This window comes from Populus alba, chromosome 10 (assembly GCF_005239225.2).
Source record: "Populus alba chromosome 10, ASM523922v2, whole genome shotgun sequence".
Taxonomy (NCBI): Eukaryota; Viridiplantae; Streptophyta; class Magnoliopsida; order Malpighiales; family Salicaceae; genus Populus; species Populus alba.
The window spans coordinates 12,543,739-12,564,301 of NC_133293.1; the positions used below are offsets into that span (position 1 = coordinate 12,543,739).

At 34.3% G+C, this 20,563-nt stretch overlaps 1 protein-coding gene across 1 annotated transcript; it reads left to right on the top strand.

Annotated features, from left to right (window-relative positions):
* Window positions 1-4,090: 4,090 nt before the first annotated feature.
* On the top strand, window positions 4,091-19,930 carry LOC118046381 (ATP-dependent DNA helicase homolog RECG1, chloroplastic/mitochondrial). The gene is made up of 17 exons (XM_035055255.2): window positions 4,091-4,375; window positions 4,514-4,596; window positions 4,688-4,820; window positions 5,610-6,218; window positions 6,316-6,428; window positions 6,917-7,145; window positions 8,581-8,747; window positions 10,004-10,085; window positions 10,508-10,597; window positions 10,986-11,219; window positions 11,439-11,510; window positions 11,680-11,832; window positions 11,911-12,054; window positions 14,749-14,907; window positions 15,441-15,524; window positions 17,101-17,673; window positions 19,449-19,930. The coding sequence occupies exons 1-17, from the start codon at window positions 4,337-4,339 to the stop codon at window positions 19,539-19,541; spliced, it is 3,057 nt and encodes a 1,018-aa protein (XP_034911146.1). The 5' UTR covers window positions 4,091-4,336; the 3' UTR covers window positions 19,542-19,930.
* The last annotated feature ends 633 nt before the right edge of the window (window positions 19,931-20,563 follow it).

Genomic DNA, 20,563 nt, shown 5'->3' on the forward strand with positions numbered 1-20,563 from the left:
CTACTGCTACTATTGTTGTTGCAGCATTGACTTTGCATTTGAATAAATTCCATTGTTTTTTCCATTAGAATAAAACGTCATTCAAAACCGGACCAAAATCTTACCCAGTCGCCTCTGCAATTCCTTCTCTATCGTCTCTGCCATGCTATCTAAACAAGTTGGAAAAGTGATATGAACTGTCACGAAACGAGGTGGGCATACATTTCATCTTTTACCATCAGAAGTTTTAGGCTGTGTTTGATTGCAGGAAAGGGAATTCCTGCTGCGTTTTCAATGTTTGGCAAACAATAAAAAAAAAGTTAAAGGAAAGTAAATTCAATCAATGAAAAATGAATTAGTGTTAACAAAGAAAAGTGTTTTCTTTTTTTAAATAAAGGAAAACACTTTCCGACAGTGGCCAAAGATGAAAAACAACCATTTTTTCATGTCAGTGCAATTAACATGAACAGTGTATTGCGTATACTATTCACTGAAAAATAGTGAACAGTGTAGTTCTCTTGCACTGTTCACTTGCCTGTGAGATTTTTTTTTTTTTTAAGTGTGCTATTTTTTTAATATTTTAAAAAAAATAGTTTAGAGTGAATTTTATACCTTAATATTTTATCCAATTTTATTATATGCTTAAAAATATTATTAAAACTATAGTTTTTATCGGATGTATTTCGTACGTAATGAAATTATAAATAGTTTCATGGAATAGTAAAAAACAATTTCACAAGCTTATTTTTCTATAATATGATATGATATATATAGTTATATTTTATAAAATAAGCTATGTATGAATATAGAATATAATAAAAAAAAAATTCATCATTATACATTTTAGATTTCATTTTTTTTTATTGTAAGTAATTAAATATTATATATATATATATATTAGATAAATTTTGAAAAAAAAATTAATTCATTAATAAATTATTTTCCAGTTCATTTTTTATAATATAACCAAACACTGGAAAATACTTTTCCGGAATTTACTTTCTGAAATTCATTTTCCTGCAAACAAACAAACAAACGGATGCAAACAAACAAACGGAGCCTTATAGTTTGTGGGAAATTCGCCATTCTAATATCTGATGGCTGCAAAAGAAATGTCTGGTGCGCAATCACAGTTTTATAGTTTCACTTCTGGATTTATTGAAATCTGAACTACAGAACAATTTTTTATTCTGCTACATCATTCGCAGAAACTTTTAATCATTCAGTGAGTTTGTAATTAGCTTAATCGTTTCATTTTCAGTGGCTTTTTTGTGCAGCGATTCGCTTTTGCTGGCAAGCATTTCTCCGCCAGGGGAGATCCCCGTCTATGCAATTATTTAACAATACCAGAAGCTATTCTCCAAGTTTCTTGTTACCAAAAGAAGTTCTAGAACTAATGGGCATGCAAAATCCTATTTAAATGTTTGTCTCATGGCCAGTCCCAAAATGTAAAGGCAGCGACGCTGCTACACAAGGCAATGGAATATGAGACCCCCCTTCAACGGAGGAGCACCCCATGGAGGACCTCAACGTATCCGGGCATTTATATATGACGTTTACTTTGGACTATACAAACATGAAACTTGTTTGCTCCAATCAAGTTGAGGATTCCTTGGACGAATCCCCCGTCAATTTACAAAGTTCAGATCATAGGAATTTCTTAAGCTTGAAACCTCAAATAAAAAAAAAACCTCAGATTAGCATTTTGGCACATTACTCTTAGCTAACAACAACCCATGTCTCTCTACATGGTGCGCAAATTATAGTTGTTGCAAGCTCATGCCCAAATCTTGTCTTCCTTGGTAGCTTAAAAAATTAGTAAAATAAGAAATAAAGAGAATTGAAAAGTATAATGAAATGGGTTATGTAATGGCGTTTGGAGGCGGGCTTGTGAGAAGGGAAAGATTTGATTATGCAGAAAGAGAGATTTGGTCAAAGAAAACTCTGAACTCAAAAATAACTTTCATGAATAACCGATCAAAGCACAAAACCCGTACTATGATGCCATTGGATTTTGATTTCAAGGGCTGTTAAAGGACAGGGCATCCAGTAGAGAACCTACCGGTATTTGAGAGCCATTGATTGATCTTATCTTGTTCTCCCCTATTTGCCTCAGCCCTCGTGCAAAAAAATATCAAATACAGAAGAAATTGTTGCAATGAAAACAGATCGATCTCTCAAACCCTAGACGCCGCTAACACAATACATGCTTTTGCCTTTACAGTGTAGCCTCCAAACCCTAAATGAGATGTGTGGTGTATTTATACAGGATAGCGGGTGACATTTTTTTCCTCACAGCTAGGAGCAGAGCGTGAGCCCGGGGAGTTAATAATAGCTCCATCCCTTAGTTTAGCTAAACCAGCTCCATCAGTCCTTGTAGTTTAAAATAGTATAAAGGTAGTCCCTGTGTTTAAAAATCCATATATAGCTAATAGCTTAGCTTCTTCTTCTTCTTCTTCTTTTCATGAAATTAAGATATTTTCCAATTTATTCCGTTCACGTTCATTTAAAAAAAACATAAGAAGAAAAAAAACGAAAAATAGAAAGGGTAGAAAATTTTGATTGAAGAGTAGTGCATTTCTAAGAAAAAACATTGTTAAACTAATCTTATACTATAAAAATTAGTTGATTTTAGTGAACTATAAGAGTTAAGTTATATTTACGAACTTTGAGATATCTAGAATAAAAGTTATATCGTTTGCTATTCTTGATTTTCAATACCCATTATATTTTCATTTCTATTTAAACAGTCTCAATATTATTTTCAAAACATTATTTTTTTAATATTTTAAGCTTGCAAGTGTCGTTGCAAAACATGATGAGCCTTGACCCTTACTTTACGAGGACATCTAACTTGATTTTAAAATTTTAAAATTATAATTTAGATGATAAGAGTTCGGAATTAAGGTGTTTATTTTTTTATGATTTTAAATTTAAATCTTGTAATTATTAATATAATGGTCACTAAAAGTTTACATGATCAATTTTATGACCTGTAAAATTAATTAAAATACATGTGCAAGTTGACTAAAACATGTACGTTAATAATAAGTAAATTGAAATAAAATAAAATAAAATTTGGAATTTGTGATCTTGATCCCAAAAGCAAAAAACAAGATTTCATGACTCGTAAAATTAATCAAGGTGCGCGCAAGTTGATTAAAACATCTATATTAATAAAAAATAAAATAAAATAAAATAAAATAAAATTTGGAATTTATGCTCTTGATCCCGAAAGCAAAAAAACAACACATTATGTCCAGCAAGAAGAAAAAAGCATAACAACCGGAGACCGATTTCGAAACATGTAAAGCAAAAGGATTAGCTAAAAAAAATAAACGAAAACTGGTTCGAGTTTTTTCAAGAAAAGAACAGGTGATGAGGTGCATCCTCTTTGTATTGCATAAAAACAACGAAATATTTTAACCCGGCATGATATTTATTGTGCACGACGAGCCAAACACAATAGTTTTAAAAAATCTCCTTTTTAAAGTTAATTCCTATCAAGAGGTGTCGAGGTTTTAACCTGTGTTTTGAAAAAAAATATTATTTTTTAATTATTTTGACATGTTAATAATAAAAATAAAATTTTAAAAATAAAAAAATATTATTTTAATATATTTTTAAATAAAAAACACTTTAAAATAATTAATACTGTTATCCCAAACACTCTCTAAATGGGTTGCATATCAAAGCCATTCATATATATATATATATATATTTATCTGTATCTAAAATCTTGTTTCGTTTCTATTCACTTTATTGTTTAGTTGGATATTATAATTTGATTTTCAAATAATTTATTTTTCAACTAAATTCTAAATCATGCAAGTTTCAACGTGCTCCTAACATTTCCCATGAAAAAATTCCATGCAGAAATTGGTCATTTTATCCCTAATCGAAAGGTTGGTTCACAAAACACTTGACGCTAATCAGCTGTGAATGAAAAAATTGAAAATACGGGGGTACATATCGACTTTAAAGACAAATGCAGTGACTAAATTAAATTGATTTCGGCCTGTTTTCACATGAATTGATGCGGGCTCATGAATTGGGCCGGGAAAGCGAAGCTGGGCTTTTGTTATAACAATAACAATAATAATATCTCCCGCCTCTGGATACGAGCTCTTCTTCTTTCCACACCCACTGGTATTTACAGTTCGTGTCAAAGGGTAAAGGGAAGAAGCAATGTATTTCTTAAAAAAATAAAATCGAAACCAGTCATAAATTAGATACTGATTATAAACACGGAATCGAACGGAAGGCGTCTCTTTCTTTCTTTCTTTCTTCTTTCTTCATTGCATCGACTTTATAATTAGGAAGGACAGGACATGCTCATGTTTTGAGCTTGCTTCTCATGGCACCGACTCTATCAGCTATGGGATCGTTTCGTATTGTAAGCATAGGAATGATATTTACTTATTTTTTTTTCTATAAATTGTTATTGAAATAATTATCTAGGTTTTTTTTTCTTACAAAAAGAAGAATTACAGCTCTCTATTTATTTATCTCTTGATCAAAGATTCCATTTCAGTGTTGTAGTGGAAAATGGCCGACAACTTTAGTTTTCTTTAAAGCTGAGAGAGGGTATCGAAGTGCTTTGAGTAGAAACATGAGGTGCTTATTGTATTCTTATTTTATTCTGATCAAAGGATATTTTTTTTCGAGAATACTTCCAACAATCTGAATTTTCCCTTTTGAGTTGCAGGTTTAATAATTTCGTCTTCAGGATATCGAAGCTGCCTTCTTGTTCGAAGCATACATTTGTGGAAAGGTTGTTTAAACAAGCAGGCAAGCATGGCGAACAAAGTATATCAAATCGGTCAAAATTGCTAAACAGGGTAAACGAGTGTGTTGACAGATTAGATTTCTTTTGCATTTGTTCTCCTTGTCATTTTTTTCTTTTGTTTCTACAATATCTTCACCCACTGCAATGGGCCTTTTCTTCAAGATGACGTGAAGCATTAGCAAATCTTGGATCCGTAATGAGTAGTTATAGAAACTTGATGGCGGAGAATACTTTGGCCATGTGTGGAAAAAAAATCTAAATGTATTAGCAGCTCGATTCCATTCAAGATGAAAGGATGAAAAAGGTGACACGGAGAAATAAAAACGACCTGGGTTGATGGTAAAACTCGATAACAGTATTTGAATTTCTATCAATCCTATTGTTTGGATATTTCTTACCTGCAAAGTATTGTAATTAAACTATTTAGACTTAATGAGAGTCCTTACTTTTATTGCCTTTCCCTTTTCTTTTGAACACCCCCCCCCCAAGAGTGAACGACATGCAAGTCTGTTGGGTAAAATGTGATCTAGAACAAAAATAATATGTTAGAGATCACAGCTAATAGCTGAGAAATCGATCATGAAGATTTCCTGAGGAAAAATGCCCAGCAGCTTGTAATCAAGAGGCATCTCATAAGTATGGATCAATCATTCTTGTTAGTGAAAGTCACCCCACCCATTTGTTTTAGGTTTTGTATTTTCACAAGGTTTTATCCAACATCATCGTGTAATTATTCTCTATGTTAATGGAATATGAAGAATGCTTTGTCTGCATTGTCTTGAGTGTTATCTAGCTCTTCATTCTAAATGTTCTTTGACTTGCAATTTTTAATTTCGTGCAGGTCCAAGCGCTCATGGATTATGATGGTTTTCATGATTTAATCGAGAATGAAACAGCTGCAAAACAATTTAGAGGGAATGCCAAAGATGATACAGATGATTTTGATGTCTCCTTGGCATGTAAAACATTTCCATCCATTGTCTTGGGTAGTTCTCCTCCAGTGGAACTGTATGACGAGTCTGAAATTAACAGCCTTTTAGCAGCTAAAATTCTGGAAGGATTTCTTCCAAATGCTATGGGTGTGAAATGTGTTGATCCAGATACTCTTCATGAACAGTTGGCTTCTCCACACACTGAAAATGTGAACTCTTCCATGCCAAAAGAATTAAGATGCGAAAGCTCATACATATTAAGTGAATTCAGGGAAGAAAATACATATACATCAAAAGAAATAAAAGAAGAAAATTTTCACAGTTTGCCTTTATATTCTCCGGACATGACGTTGGAAATTGAAGAAAAAATAGTTCCTAAAATTGGCATGGAAGAATACACTACCAAAGTGGAGCCTGAATCACAAGTAAATGTTGCATATCTTGATAAACCTATCAGTTGCCTACCTGGGTTAAGTACTAGGCAACGTCGTCAGCTGGAAAATTGTGGTTTTTACACGGTAGGGTCTGTTGCAGATAATGTTAAAAGTTAAAGTTCTTTTATGTTCTTATAATTGGAATAGGACATGGGTTCACATTCTTGTCACATTCATGCAGCTGCGGAAGTTGCTGCAACATTTTCCTCGAACCTATGCTGATTTGCAGAATGCACATTTTGGAATTGACGATGGACAGTATTTGATTTCTGTTGGGAAAGTAACATCTTCCAGGTATTGAGGTATCGTTCCCGAAATTCTTACCCTCTCATTCTTTATGCTGGACGAACAAAATGTCAGACTGTTTTTCAGTACATCAACATATTTTGGCCTGTGTTTTAATAAGTTCTCGGAGTTCCTGTATCACTTATATTAGGTAAGGGAAAACAGAGTACATGATTGTGGGAATTTGTTGCGTCTATCCCTTCAATGCACTGTTCTTGTTTTTTTTGGCTAACATCATGCTGCCAGGTCTTGTGTAATTAAAGTTTTAAACCTGTTTTTAAGGACACTATGTGTCTCAGCATATTTAGATATTTTCTTATATTTATTCGATTTCCAGTTTCTTATTGTGCATAATATCCACTCTCTTCATGTGCACTTATACATTTTCATGTCTAACTACACACATCTTCTGCGTGCTTGTCTGTTGATGCATTGATCATTAAGTGAATGGGAAGTTTGTGTATCAATATTGATATTATTGACCATTTGTTTTTCAGGGCTGTTAGAGCCAGTTATTCACTAGCATTTGCTGAAGTGATTGTGGCTTGTGAGATTATAAACAATGAATCTAAGCACTTGATTGATGACAACAGTACTGGAGGAAAGAAAACGATTTATCTGCACCTTAAGAAATATTTTCGTGGCACCCGTTTTACTTGTCTACCATTTCTTAAAAAAGTCGAAGCGAAACATAACTTGGGAGATGTTGTCTGTGTTAGTGGTAAGGTGAGTAGGAATTCTCCGCTGGATGCTCTTTTTTTCTGTGTCTTGATAAAGGTATATTCAGTTGTTTTCATATTGTTTCATCTAGGAGTGTTAGCTTGAACAAGGGCAAGAAATTTGTAATGAATCCCATTACTGGATCTTTCTTCTTCGTTTGGCCTGCTGTTTCTATGAAGTTTCTACTTTGCATGAGTCATTTTACTTGTATTTCCAATGAGGGATGCTGTAGACTAATTTACTTCAAGTTGTGTAAATGCATATTTTGTGAACTTGTTTTCCAAGGTGGTGTTGGGGTGAAAAAACATTTATAAACTTTTGGATGCTGTATTTTGTACTTTTTGTTTGAGACCTTTTATTGAAGTTGTCCTTTCCAGAAACTAGCTTTGGAGGTTTTTTAGGGCTTGGATAGCGCTTCTAGAGAATAATTGATGTAAAGTTTCCACTTCATGCATGTATGATTGTACATTGCACTCACACATACATTTAATCTATTTGTGTGGAGACATTTCCCTTTTCTTTTCTGCAATTTTTTCCAAAGAATCTTTTCATGTACATTTTCTCTTTGATTGAATTAGTCAAGAGAAATGAGAGAAGCCTCTTTCCCTCTTCATTTTTTTTTGCCTTTTCCCCTTTATATTTTTATATTCATATAGGTACCATATTGCTTATGATATTATTTGTTTATGCATTTTGTGAATTAGTTCTCCTGATATTAAAAAATATGGTTGTGTGATCCCTTCCCGTAAACCAACTTCTTTTCTAGGATGTATAACCGTTTGTTTACTTGTGAAATTCTCCCATCTACTTGTCATGTTAATTAGTGGATTATAGTAGCTTGCACTAGCATGAAAGGGGATTCTGTCCTCCTGTCTATTCTTACTTTCTTAAGGCTCAGAATCTAGCTTTTTTCGTGCTTTAACATTTCTTTCTTTTCCTTATTGTTTTTGTTTTATCATCCCTTGTATTATACCCTTTGTCGCAATAGAACTTTTATAGTTTTACCCATTCAAAAACGATAGTTTGTGAACTAATTGTCAACCAGCATTGTGCCTCCATCCTAATGATGATTGTATGTTGAATTTTCTGGAAAAGGGTGTCGGTAGTCAGATATTCTTTTATGGAAATGATTTCTTAGATGTTTTGAGCTTGGTCGTTACTGCTGATGTCACACATATTTCAGTGTCTGTCATTTCTATAGTGGTCTATTTAGGTATAAAAAATATGATAGTGTGAATTGATTCTTCAAGTAGCATAGTAGGATCAGCAATTACTAAAATAATTAGATTTTGTTATTATAAAAAGAAGTGGTTATATTTTTTTCCATATGATGCATGGTTCCCCTTTAATTCTATTCTCAAGATGTTTGATTTATTCATTGACATCATGTTTTGAGTTTTGGGCATTTTGAGACTTGGTGCGTGAATGTGTTGTGATGTAGGTTAGAACCATGAGTACTAAAGGAGATCACTATGAAATAAGAGAATACAATATTGATGTGCTAAAAGACAGAGAAGATACATCTTCTATTGCGGAAGGGAGGCCATATCCTATATACCCTTCAAAAGGAGGCTTAAATCCTGACTTTCTTCGGGATACTATTTCAAGGTTTTGTGCGATACCCTTTGTAGCTTGGCATCTCCTGTCATTCAAAGACAGCTCCTTTTCTTAGTTCCTGTTGCTTGTATGATTAATGATTCAAGTCTAATCCTTCTTTAGGATATGTGTGCATGTGTAGAGCATGAAGCTAAGCCTTTTATTGTCTCTTATTTGTTATTTGCTATTCCTTTCATGCTGTTCAGTTGGCATTAATTGCTTATATATAAGAAAATGATGCTTTTGCAATTCTTTTTTGGCATTTACACAATTTCCTCTTATCTAAAGAAAAGAGATCTGGTTTAGTGTATTCCAAGATATGAACCACATTTGTTGACCAACAATGTTGAGTTTTCTGTAGACGTTAGAGAATTATATGTTGTACCTGCTTTTTTGACACTGCGAAACCTTTTGGCAAGTTCATTCTGATGGTTCTTAACATTTTCCTTACCTCTGTAGATGAGCTTTTTGATAGAAACTTCAGTAAGGATTGTGTTCTCCAAATGCTTGATTTTGGTCAAAAGAGTTATTCAACAAAATAGATCTCCAAGAAAATGTCCTAGTCGGAAAAAAAAGGAAAGAAAAAGTCCCATGTGTTTTTTAAACAACCATTTGCTTACATTTTCAGATCAATCAAACATTGCATGAATCTGGTTGAATCATGCTTCTCCATAATTTTCCTAATATTTTGCACAAAGTGGTGCAGTGCACTACTATTAGCCCATTTTCCCCCACCATGTGGCAGCAATACTGTTGTGACTTCTTTTCATGAATAGCATATATACTTTATGTGCTTGAGGCGTGACATTAGGAAAGTACTCAGGAATGCTGCGTGGCAGTAATCATTCTTCTCATATTTTGTTCCATAACTAAAAAAAGTAATAGAATTAGTTGGTCTTTGTTCTCTAAAATGTGTTTAGAGTGACAATAATGTAGATTTTCCTTAAAATAATTTAAGTGCACTCGCCCTCTTAACCATGGTGAGTGATTTCATAATTTCTTTTTTATTAGACTATTTTTTTAAAATATGACAATCCTACCCCCCAAAGGCATTTTCTTCGAATTCAGCAGTTTTATGCTTCTTTTCAGTTGCGTCAACATCATAGTATACATGAAAGAAGTTTACTTATTAGTTTAATCTGAAAGAAAAATTGATCACCAAAAAAGGAATGGTTTAGGGGCTCAAGCTAATTTTTTTTAGTTTATGAGACAACAATGTGTAGTTTAGAGGTATCTACATGTTCTTACCTTTCTCTTATGTCTTGCAGAGCTGTACGAGCCCTGCTTGCTGATGTTGATCCTATTCCAAAAGAAATCATTCAGGATTTTGGACTTTTACGTCTCCACGAAGTAAGGAAGTCTTCTAGAATATGTTTCAATTATTGATATATTAATGCATATTTGGTTCTTCATATAACGAGAATGACCATTAATGTTACTAGTGATAATGTGCTTGATTTGCTGATAGATCATCTATGTTGTCATCAAGTTTTGAGGTAAATTGGGTGGTTGCTGTGCCTCAGTTCTGTCTTCTTCCAAACAGTCTTGAGCTTTTAGGAGTTCTGATCAGTGATCAGTGTGGGTGTCGAAGTTCCTCAACGGATTAGAATGCTATAAAATAATATTTCAACAATAAAATAAATTGCATTTTGAACATTTAATTATGGCAGTGCCTCTATTTATGTGCACAAATATGGCATGTGTGGCTGTTATTTCCTGTCAATGCTTGCTTATTTTGATAAACCTAAATTTATTTTCACAAAAAATTGCAGGCATATATAGGGATTCACCAGCCAAAAAATGCAGATGAGGCTGATTTAGCTCGCAAAAGGCTTATTTTTGATGAGTTCTTTTATCTACAGGTGATCTTAAATTTCATGTTACTATATGGCATATGAATCACAATTGTATTGCTGTGAGACATTATGTATTCACTCGTACATGATTCATTGCAGTAGCAGACCGTTTTATAAAAGGGAGTGCAATTATGATCTGGAATGCATGCTATTTAATTGATGATAATGCTCCTGGTGACATCATCACTTGATCGTTTCCAAAATCTTGTTTACACTTTACAGCCATTGACTGGGTTGCATCTTTTTCGCTTTTCTTTTTTTAGTAGCTGGAAGGTCACTATCTATTTTACTTGAAGCTTGTTGTTTCTGCCTTTTCCTTGTATTGCAAGTTGTTTTTGTGCTGATGTCTCATGGCTTTTCTTTTATTAACTCTAGTGTATCACACTCTCTGCAGTTGGGGCGCTTATTTCAAATGCTTGAAGGTCTTGGCTCGCGAATGGAGAAAGATGGACTGCTGAACAAGTACAGTAAACCTGAGTTGAATGCTGTTTATGTGGAAGATTGGTCCAATCTCACCAAGAAATTCTTGAAGGCTCTTCCATATTCCCTTACTTCAAGCCAGCTAAGTGCTTCTTCACAAATTATATGGGATCTGAAGCGACCAGTTCCCATGAATCGACTCTTACAGGTTCTGGATTTTGTATGACTAGTTGTTTTATCACTAAAAACAATGTAGAACCTGTTTCTATTTGCTTTCAATCTGATGTTCTGTTTTGAGCTTATCCAAAGAGTTATTTTTGGTTATCAGTATAGAGTAATCAGATTCTATGTTAAACTTTGTGGCTCGTGATTGAGATTATTGAACTCTGAAAAAGATTTCATTCTTCAAATTTGATGTTTGTTTCAGGGTGATGTTGGATGTGGGAAAACGATTGTAGCTTTTCTGGCTTGTATGGAGGTTATTGGTTCTGGTTATCAGGTTGACCACTTCATGAACATATTATGCAATACATGTATTTGTTTCTTAATTAATTTTATTTTTCTGGATTGTTCCCACATATTTTGTCATGTTAACTTCTTTGATAGTTATCACTTTGCAATGTGTATGTTCTGTGTTACATATATATAATGAGGTTTCTGTACTTTAGGCAGCTTTCATGGTTCCAACTGAGTTGCTTGCGATCCAACATTATGAACACTTACTTAATTTGCTAGAGACTATGGATGAAGTCGAGTCAAAGCCTTCTGTTGCTTTATTAACAGGGTCAACCCCATTGAAACAATCACGGATGATTCGTAGGGTATGCTTTTTTATCAAGTGCTTGTTTGATTTTTAAAAGACAATCTTTGAGATTCTTTTTCATTGAATTAATTGACAGGATCTCCAAAGTGGAGACATCTCTATGGTCATTGGAACCCACAGTTTGATATCTGAGAATGTAGAATTCTCTGCTTTACGCATTGCTATAGTAGATGAGCAACAACGCTTTGGTGTGATCCAGAGAGGAAGGTTTAATAGTAAGGTTGTCTGCCTCCTTGTTCTAGTATGACGACTTTTTACTGTAAATAACTAGTTAACTTAATCTGTTATTTCATGTCTTTTGTCTTTTGTTGTTGCAATCGCTTGTTATTGCTTCCTTGTTATTGAAGATTTACTCAAACAGCATGATGATTTCGTTTCTTTAGTTTTTCTTGGTGTTCAATTTTTTTGAGAATATTGTGGCATGTAGATTAGAAAAGATTCAAAAAGATCAAATTTTAAGTACAAAAATCTTCTCCATATTCCCATTGATGTCAAACCAAGCGATGAGCAAAAACAAAAACAATAAAAAATTTAAGAGAATTCTATGAAATCTCAAATACTCATTTATTTGATCAATCAATGTTCAGACTCATTACTAATGCCTAACTGCAGTGGCTTGTATGGGTTTGAAGCTACTTCAAGCTGAAACACATTAGCCCAGTTGGAATGGGAGTTGAGCCAGAGGTTACGGGTTCAACACTCACCGAGGTAGTTGAGCTTCTATGCTCATCTGAAAAAAAAGGGGAACATTAAACCATAGAAAAACATAGTAATAGGTTATAGAACTAAATCCTAATAGTTTCTTAAGTGCTAAAATAGGAAATATAAAGTTCATGAAAAATATTAAAAACTTGGAATAAGCAAATGTTAATCCTGCAAGTCACTCTTCATGATCCATCACATGTTATAGGCCAATGACTTGATAATTGAAGCTTGTTTCGGTGAATGATTCTGGAGATTTGTGGTTGCTTTGAATGGTCAGAGAAACTGAATTTCAGTGGTGGAAGCAAGTGGAGGTACTGAGCTGGCTGTGTAGAGTTTTTTATGCAACTTTCATACACAACTTTGGTGCTTTTTTATGATATGGATGCATTTTAAGGACAATGAGAAGGGATAGGGTTGTGTAATCATTACTGAGTTGATGTGGCCTATGGGATCATTGGTTTCCAAACTTATTGACAATGGGAGAATATATGTCAGGTGAAGGATGATTTTATATGAATTAGTGATGTAATTCCAAAATTCTTAGGCAAGAATTTTGCGATGTGGATTGATAATTTATAGCTGAGAATTTTACATGGGTCGGTAATATTTGATGTGTTTCTCATAAGCTCTGTACTACTGCACTCAACCATGTTTCAGTTTTGAACTTGGGTTTGTCTGTGAATTGTTCCCCCCATTTTGTTTGTTTTTGGTCACAGTTTTTGGGAAACAAGATATTAAATCACTTTTTATTACTTCATCTTACAGAGCTGCATATAGAGCACATTATAAAACTTTTATTATCAGTAAGAGCTGACACACCCTGGCCCTCAATCAACCCCCATTAATGTCACCTAGAAAAAGGAACTTGAAAGAGGCCCATTATCTGTAAGAAACTGTCAAGGTCTGGTGCTAAATCACCCCCTCCAACACTGCCAAAAAATGCAATATTTACTGAGCAGGTTTCTTTAGCATTTGTAGAACAATATTTTGTTGTTTTATAAAATCATTTCCTTGTGTTGATTTCCTGTATATCTGATCATGCTTCAATTGCAGCCTGGTTTGCTGGCCCATCACTGAATATGTTTGACTCAAGAGCAAGAAATGTTTTGGACTAAATAGTGAATTTTACATCTTTATGCTTTCCCATTGATCATGATTTTCCAAAACATACTCTGAAGACTGGCTCCTTAAATTTATGCAGGAGCTACATATATTTCACTGTAGGTCCAACTATTATTTCTGCTGCATAGATTCTCCTATTCTTTTAAACAAAAGTGCTGAAAATTGATATAATAACTCTACTGGGCTCTAGGATGCTGTCAAACTGATGTAATAAAATTTCTGAAGTGTGGAAAATTGCAGGTGGTATGTACTGAGTTTTGACTGTCTCAAGAGCTAATTGGCGCGGTGAAGTTGTTGGAACCAAGGTCTATTAGTTTGGAGTTTGAAATGGTTGTCTTCAAACTCTGTTAAGATTGCAATGGATATCCTGGTGTTGCTTTAAAATGAAAAGCAAAAAATCAGCTTTGGCAGGAGAGTTAATGATGTTTGTGAGTTCTGTAACAATTCTGATACATCAGTTTTGCTAGGGTGAAAGAAAGTGGGGGTATGGAAGGAGGGAGGAGTGGTGTGTTTACTTTGTAAGATATGTAGGACAGGAATAGTGTTTAAATTGGAAGTATGAAGCTAAAATGGAAGTGAACTGATCCACAAAATTAGTTAAGAGGATGGAAGGAAGGTTTTTTATAATTGGATAGATGGTTTTTATCTTACATCTTACATGATTGATTTGTTAGGAGTTCTATTTTATTTATAGAATCAAACACGCAATCATCTTTTTATATCCTTTTTCATTGTATTATCAAGCCTGGAAAGAAGAAGATACAATCTCCAGTCTTGTTCTTACCATTATGCTTAGACCTTTGCTATTAATTTACCACCTAAGAAATGCTGGCAGTGTCATTAACAAAAAAGTGGATTTTGTAAATAGCATTGATGACTTATTTGTGACGCTTCCATTGTCAAAGATGAATCTCTTACCTGATGCATGCTTCTAAGTTGTTTTTTGCTATTTTGTGCTGAAAATCATTTCACTATCATTTATTTTAAACAAAATTTAATGCTGTCATTTGCAACTCAAGGTTTCATTATCTTTCTGTGATTATTTTATAAGACGGGGTGATTGAGGCATGGAACCTAATCTCTGCAGCTATACCATAGCCCTCTAAGTTCAAGAATGTCAGCATCCAACACAGATACATCTTCAGAAGGTGATTTCCATATGGCCCCGCATGTTCTTGCCATGTCAGCCACTCCCATTCCAAGGACACTTGCTCTGGCATTATATGGAGATATGTCTTTAACACAAGTAATTAAATCTTTTGCCTCAGCGGTTATAATCTTTTCATTTGAGCAGCTTTTTAAAACTTTCCTTAAATCTTTTAACCTTATTTCATAATGTTGGGCATTAGTTATCTATATCTTGGTTATGGACAAGGGTGTCTAGACTTCACATATACATCTTTCAAAACCAATTTCAAGCAAGTTTAGTGAAAAACAGTATTTGTCCACAAGTCATGGTTTTCTTCTCTAACTTATTTTATTTCCTTTTCTGGTTGCTAACAAGGGGCACTGCATACTTCATTCATGTAATACATAGCAGTTAAAGTAGACAGCTGCTTACATATATTTAAGCTTGTATTTTGGAGTTGTATCGTTGAGTTCTTCTAGTATAAGTTTTGGATTGAAGATATCAATTTTTTTTCCCTTAATAAAGTGGGTATGCATCTGATTTTTGGGCCCCCATGAATTCTTACAATACACACACACACACACAAGCTGTTGGTGGATTTAATTAAATTCACCTCTTATAAGGTCATTGTTTGGTTTCTTTGTTGGCAGATAACTGACTTGCCTCCTGGAAGAGTTCCCGTTGAAACATATATTTTTGAAGGAAATTATGATGGCTTTGAAGATGTCTACAAGGTTTGGTACTGTTTTATTTTAACATGTCTAAATGTACTGTGTAGTTTAAAACACGTCTCAAGTATTTTGTAACTTCTTCATGACATGAGCAGGATGTCTTAAGGCTTGGGACTTTTTCTTACCTTCCTAGAGGACTTTATAACAGGACTTATGACAATCATTGTAACATTTATTAAGAACCTTATAACATGTAACATTTTGGGGAGTGTCCTTGGACGTTTTTCAGAGAGATTGGAGATAGCTTACCCTGTTTATTCTGTTCCATTTTCTTTTCAAATTAAAATTTTCTTATGTGTGATGAATGATCACCTTATTCGATAACAAACCTTTGAAATACTGTCAGTTCACCCGTTCTGCACACACTAAATCACTGAATATTCTGGAGGTCTTTTATAACACAGCACGTGCATTATGGAGAATACCCATTTGACCTCCCTTGCAATAGTAGTTCATTACCATTGTCATTTGATTTTTCTCTTTGGGGGATTGACCAAACAAAAATCACAATGAGGTGAACGACCAAGAGGTGGGAAAGAACAGACTTGTGAAATTTCCAAACCCCTCCAAAGTACATACCGCTTTGCACTGTTGGTGAATAGAAAGATAGTGTTTAAGAAAGATCCTCCATCTATCATAATTTCTCAGTCAAAATTATGTATGTTATAATAGATCCCAATACTTTTGTACTGTCTTGTTATATTTTTCTACCAGATACTAAGCTATCTGCTTTATGGATCTTACTATGTTCATGGTTTGCAATGTTTTTTGTTAGTATCTTTAAAGTGTAAATCATAGCTTTGTATATGTCATTGGCAGTAATTCTATTAGGAATGGTTTTATTTGCACTCCACCATCTGTTAATCCCACTTCAAAACTTTATGCAGTGACTACATTAATCTTCATTTAAAGTGTCCTTTATTAGCAATTGAAATTGCATGATATCAATTTTGAACACTGTAATCCTAGCCTAACTTCTACTGAAAATATTGTTAGAAAAATTAATGTTCTTTAAAATAAACGTGCTAGTGACTATGTTCTGTCGTTTGGCATAAGTAATTTGTGATGGTCGTTATACTAAAAAATTTAAGATATGTCAATCCATACGAAAGTTTTTAAAGATGCACAATCCCCTTGTTGTGAAAATCAATTTTGGATGTATCCTATATTCAATTAGATAAAAGTAATACAGTAGAATAACATTAATGTTTAGTTATCCGTTTAGGATTTAACATAGACGAAGTTATATTATTAAGAGAGAGATTGAAATTGGAGATTAACTTTATAAATCTGTTTTATGTATAAAAAACCCAAAATGTAATCTAAAATATCGAATTTTATTGCCATCTTAAATTATAATGTTTGAGTTTCCTTGTTGCATGTTAAGTTCAAAGGCTTTTTTTGCATTCTATGTCATGAAATTTTGATTTTAAAGAAGACTTGAAAGAGTGGCTAGATTTGGTGACTCCAAAAGTTCAGTAGGTTGGCGGGAATAAAGCCATACTTCTGCTAGTTGCTTGTCGTCTCTCTCCCTGCTATTACCACCAACACTAATTGATTATTAAATTGATTTTGCCAGATGATGAGAGATGAGTTAGAGGCAGGGGGGAGAGTGTATCTCGTGTACCCAGTCATTGAACAATCAGAGCAACTGCCTCAGCTACGTGCTGCTGCTGCTGAACTTGAAGTTATATCTCACAGGTTTCAGGGTTTCAACTGTGGGTTGTTACATGGAAAAATGAAGAGTGATGATAAAGATGAAGCATTGAAACGATTCAGATCTGGTGTAACACATATACTGCTTTCCACTCAAGTAATTGAGATTGGTGTTGATGTCCCAGATGCATCTATGATGGTTGTTATGAATGCTGAAAGATTTGGAATAGCTCAGTTGCATCAACTTAGAGGACGAGTTGGACGTGGGGCAAGGAAGTCCAAATGCTTACTGGTAGCATCTACAACCAGCAGCCTTGACCGTCTGAAAGTGCTGGAGAAGTCATCAGATGGTTTTTACTTGGCAAATATGGATCTTCTTCTCCGTGGACCCGGTGACTTGCTTGGTAAAAAGCAATCTGGACATCTTCCAGAGTTTCCTATTGCCAGGTTGGAGATAGATGGGAATATTTTGCAAGACGCCCATGCTGCGGCACTGGTATGTCATTTCTCTGAAGTCTTTCCATTTAAATTTTTTTTGCTTGAATTGTCAATATTTATTCAAAATGAATCATATATTTCTTCTTATAATTATGAGTTAGTGGTTTTTGGATGCTTGATAACTTCTGTTAGTAGCATAAATTGTCTGTGTTAACCTCTCATATTCCCTATAGCTTGTGCACTAAAAACAAAGTATATTCTGTTGGATCTTGTTATCAATTAGAAGTTAAAAGGTCGCCCCCCCACAAGGGTAACATTGCACCAAAACTTCTATGGGCTAAAGTGCACACGGTGCAAACTATAGGGAACTAAAGTGGCCTTCGCCAATGGGTTTTTTCCCGTGAGCATTGTTTGTTACAATGATAGAATGCAAAAGCATAATGAAGACATTTACTTGGGTGTGGTGCATTTGTGATTGTCCATGCTTGTCTTTGTTTGCATATATTTCTGGACATGTTTTGGCTCCTGTGTGCTAGCTATTGGGTCTGCATGTTGCTATGGGTGCATATTCATCAATTCAGAAAGTGCTTTGCTAATTACATTATTTAGTGAACTACTTAATTATCTTTCCTATAGTGTTAGTGAAGTAGTTTCTTTAGTTGGGATATGCAATCCCTTTTTATGTTTTAGTGTGAGATACACATTACTCCGAAAAGATTTCAGTCCAGTTTCCAATCATATCCATAACTATAACAGTCTGCTTCTCAATATCTTCTACCATACATTAAATGCATCATTGGTAATAAGATCTATCCGATAAAATTTATTCACTTTTGAATTAAAATCCCTTCCGGAATGGATGAATAGAAGTCCACAATCTTTGTTCAAGATTGACGATCATTTTGCTTAGATAACTATTGCATTTAAAATTTTGCCCCAGACTCCTGTTCAAAAAACATTGCATATGATGGCATGTGTGCTCGAAGGGAAAGTATTGCATATTTCATGTAAAATTATAAACTAAATCATTTTATTTTGCACTTGATCCAGATATTTTAATAATTTATGAAGGGGGATGGACATAAAATTTTCTTGTTTTGCTCTTGAATATTTCATGAGCACAATAATTTTTAAATCATGCACATAAATTGGTAACTTACCAATCACCGAAGTTTTGCCAAGTCTCTATTTATTTTAAACTATGATTTTGTTTTTGTTTTTATTTAATTGTTTACACTTTGTAAGAGCCGTTTAAAGTAAAATAAAGTTTTGCAACTTATGTGCTTGATTCTGATCTCCTTGTGTTTAATATCATGTTCATATTTTTTAATAAGAATTTAATATGATTTCATGGATGTCTCGTTCAAAAATAGATTCACGGAAAGTTTTAGGAAAGTGTCAGCGGATAATATATGATAAATAATTTTTATAAGGATGTCTTTAAAAAATAACAAATAAACTTGGAAGTTTTGGCTCCCAAGTTGCTAACAGGGAGTTCCACCATTCCTTCTCATTTCCGCGCCTTCTACTCTTAAACTTCTCTCTCCATGACTGGCCAACGTGAACGAGCAGTGCATGAAAAATTAATTTTTCATGAAGTGGGTTAATAATCACTTGTACATATAAAAAATCCATTATCTTATCGGTATGAAATGACCAAAACAACAGAACCAGAGACTTTCTACTTTGGTCAGGCTTTCTGTTGGTCGTCGAAAATCAATGTTAGCATGGTCTAGGTTTGGCATGAATCCTTCACAAAATTTTTGGAAGGGAACACGTGCCTTTTATCGGTTCCACTTATGTTTATTTATTCTGTACCTTGTTTATATGCAGAAAGTTCTTGGTGAGTCTCATGACTTGGAGAGATTTCCAGCGCTCAAAGCGGAGCTTAGTATGCGACAACCATTATGTCTTCTTGGGGATTGAGATACAGAGAAATTTAACTATTCTCTCAACTTCTATTCTAATTAGAAACTCCCGCAACAAGAATTGATGACCCTCGGAAAAAAGGGACAAGCCTTTTACCAGCCCGTGCACCGGATCCATGATTAAGGCTATAGTTTTTGCATCCATGTTGGTTCAAGCTCTTGCATCAATGCAGGCCAATTCAGTATGGTTTGTTTCTAGGTGAAGAAAATTACGAGATTTACTTTTTGGCAGTTGTTTTTTCTTGTAAATTTGAGCCTCAGATGTAATCGTTCGATTGATAGTTCCAAGTTACACTAGTTATTTTGTGCTCCTTGAGGATGCATGCTGTCAATTTAGTACATCTGTGCCTTTTCTGTTTTTGCAAGAAGGGGGCCTCTTTCTAATTAGTTTTGCACTCTGGTTCTGCGATGGCTATGCAGCATGCCAGGGCAATAACTAGCTTCAAAGTAATTTGCCTCGAGAAATCAGTTTGTAATGAAGATCGTGTAAGCCTGGCCTAAAATATGGTAATCTTTAATCCAAAAACATGCTCTCTTAATCATTGAATGACCATGTCTTCCAAGGTAACGCAGGGTGTATAGGGTCGAGAATTGATATTTCTACTGATTTCCTCGAGCTTGATTTGGTCTTCGGCCTCAAATAGCAACCGTGACTTTCTGCCGATGTTGGAGGCGCGGGTTAAGAGAATGGGAGAGTTCGTAGCTCTCTATGGAGAGAGCGTGGAGGTAAGTAATGCGAGGTAACTTGTTACGCTCGCCGAGAAAACTGCAGGCTTCCCAATGAGGCGGTGGAATTAAATACGCTTTTTTAATGAATAAAAGACATGGATTCTTTTATTCGTTTTGTTTTTAAATCTTGATTTGTTAATTGTTCAATATGTACCTTAGATTTATTCTTTAATCCGCGAGAGTTGAATCGTATGAATTATCGATCACCGTGAAGAAAAAGTTCCCCTGGAACTGCTTTGGAAATTTGGAACTAATTATACTGATTTTACTTCGATATGATATTAGGAGCAG

Bases quoted from the DNA above. Each gene is read 5' to 3' on its own strand.
- LOC118046381 (XM_035055255.2), top strand. From the start codon at position 4,337: ATGGCACCGACTCTATCAGCTATGGGATCGTTTCGTATT. The intron at 4,376-4,513 runs GTAAGCATAGGA...ATTCCATTTCAG, and splicing joins CTATGGGATCGTTTCGTATT to TGTTGTAGTGGAAAATGGCC. The intron at 6,429-6,916 runs GTATTGAGGTAT...TTTGTTTTTCAG, and splicing joins GGGAAAGTAACATCTTCCAG to GGCTGTTAGAGCCAGTTATT.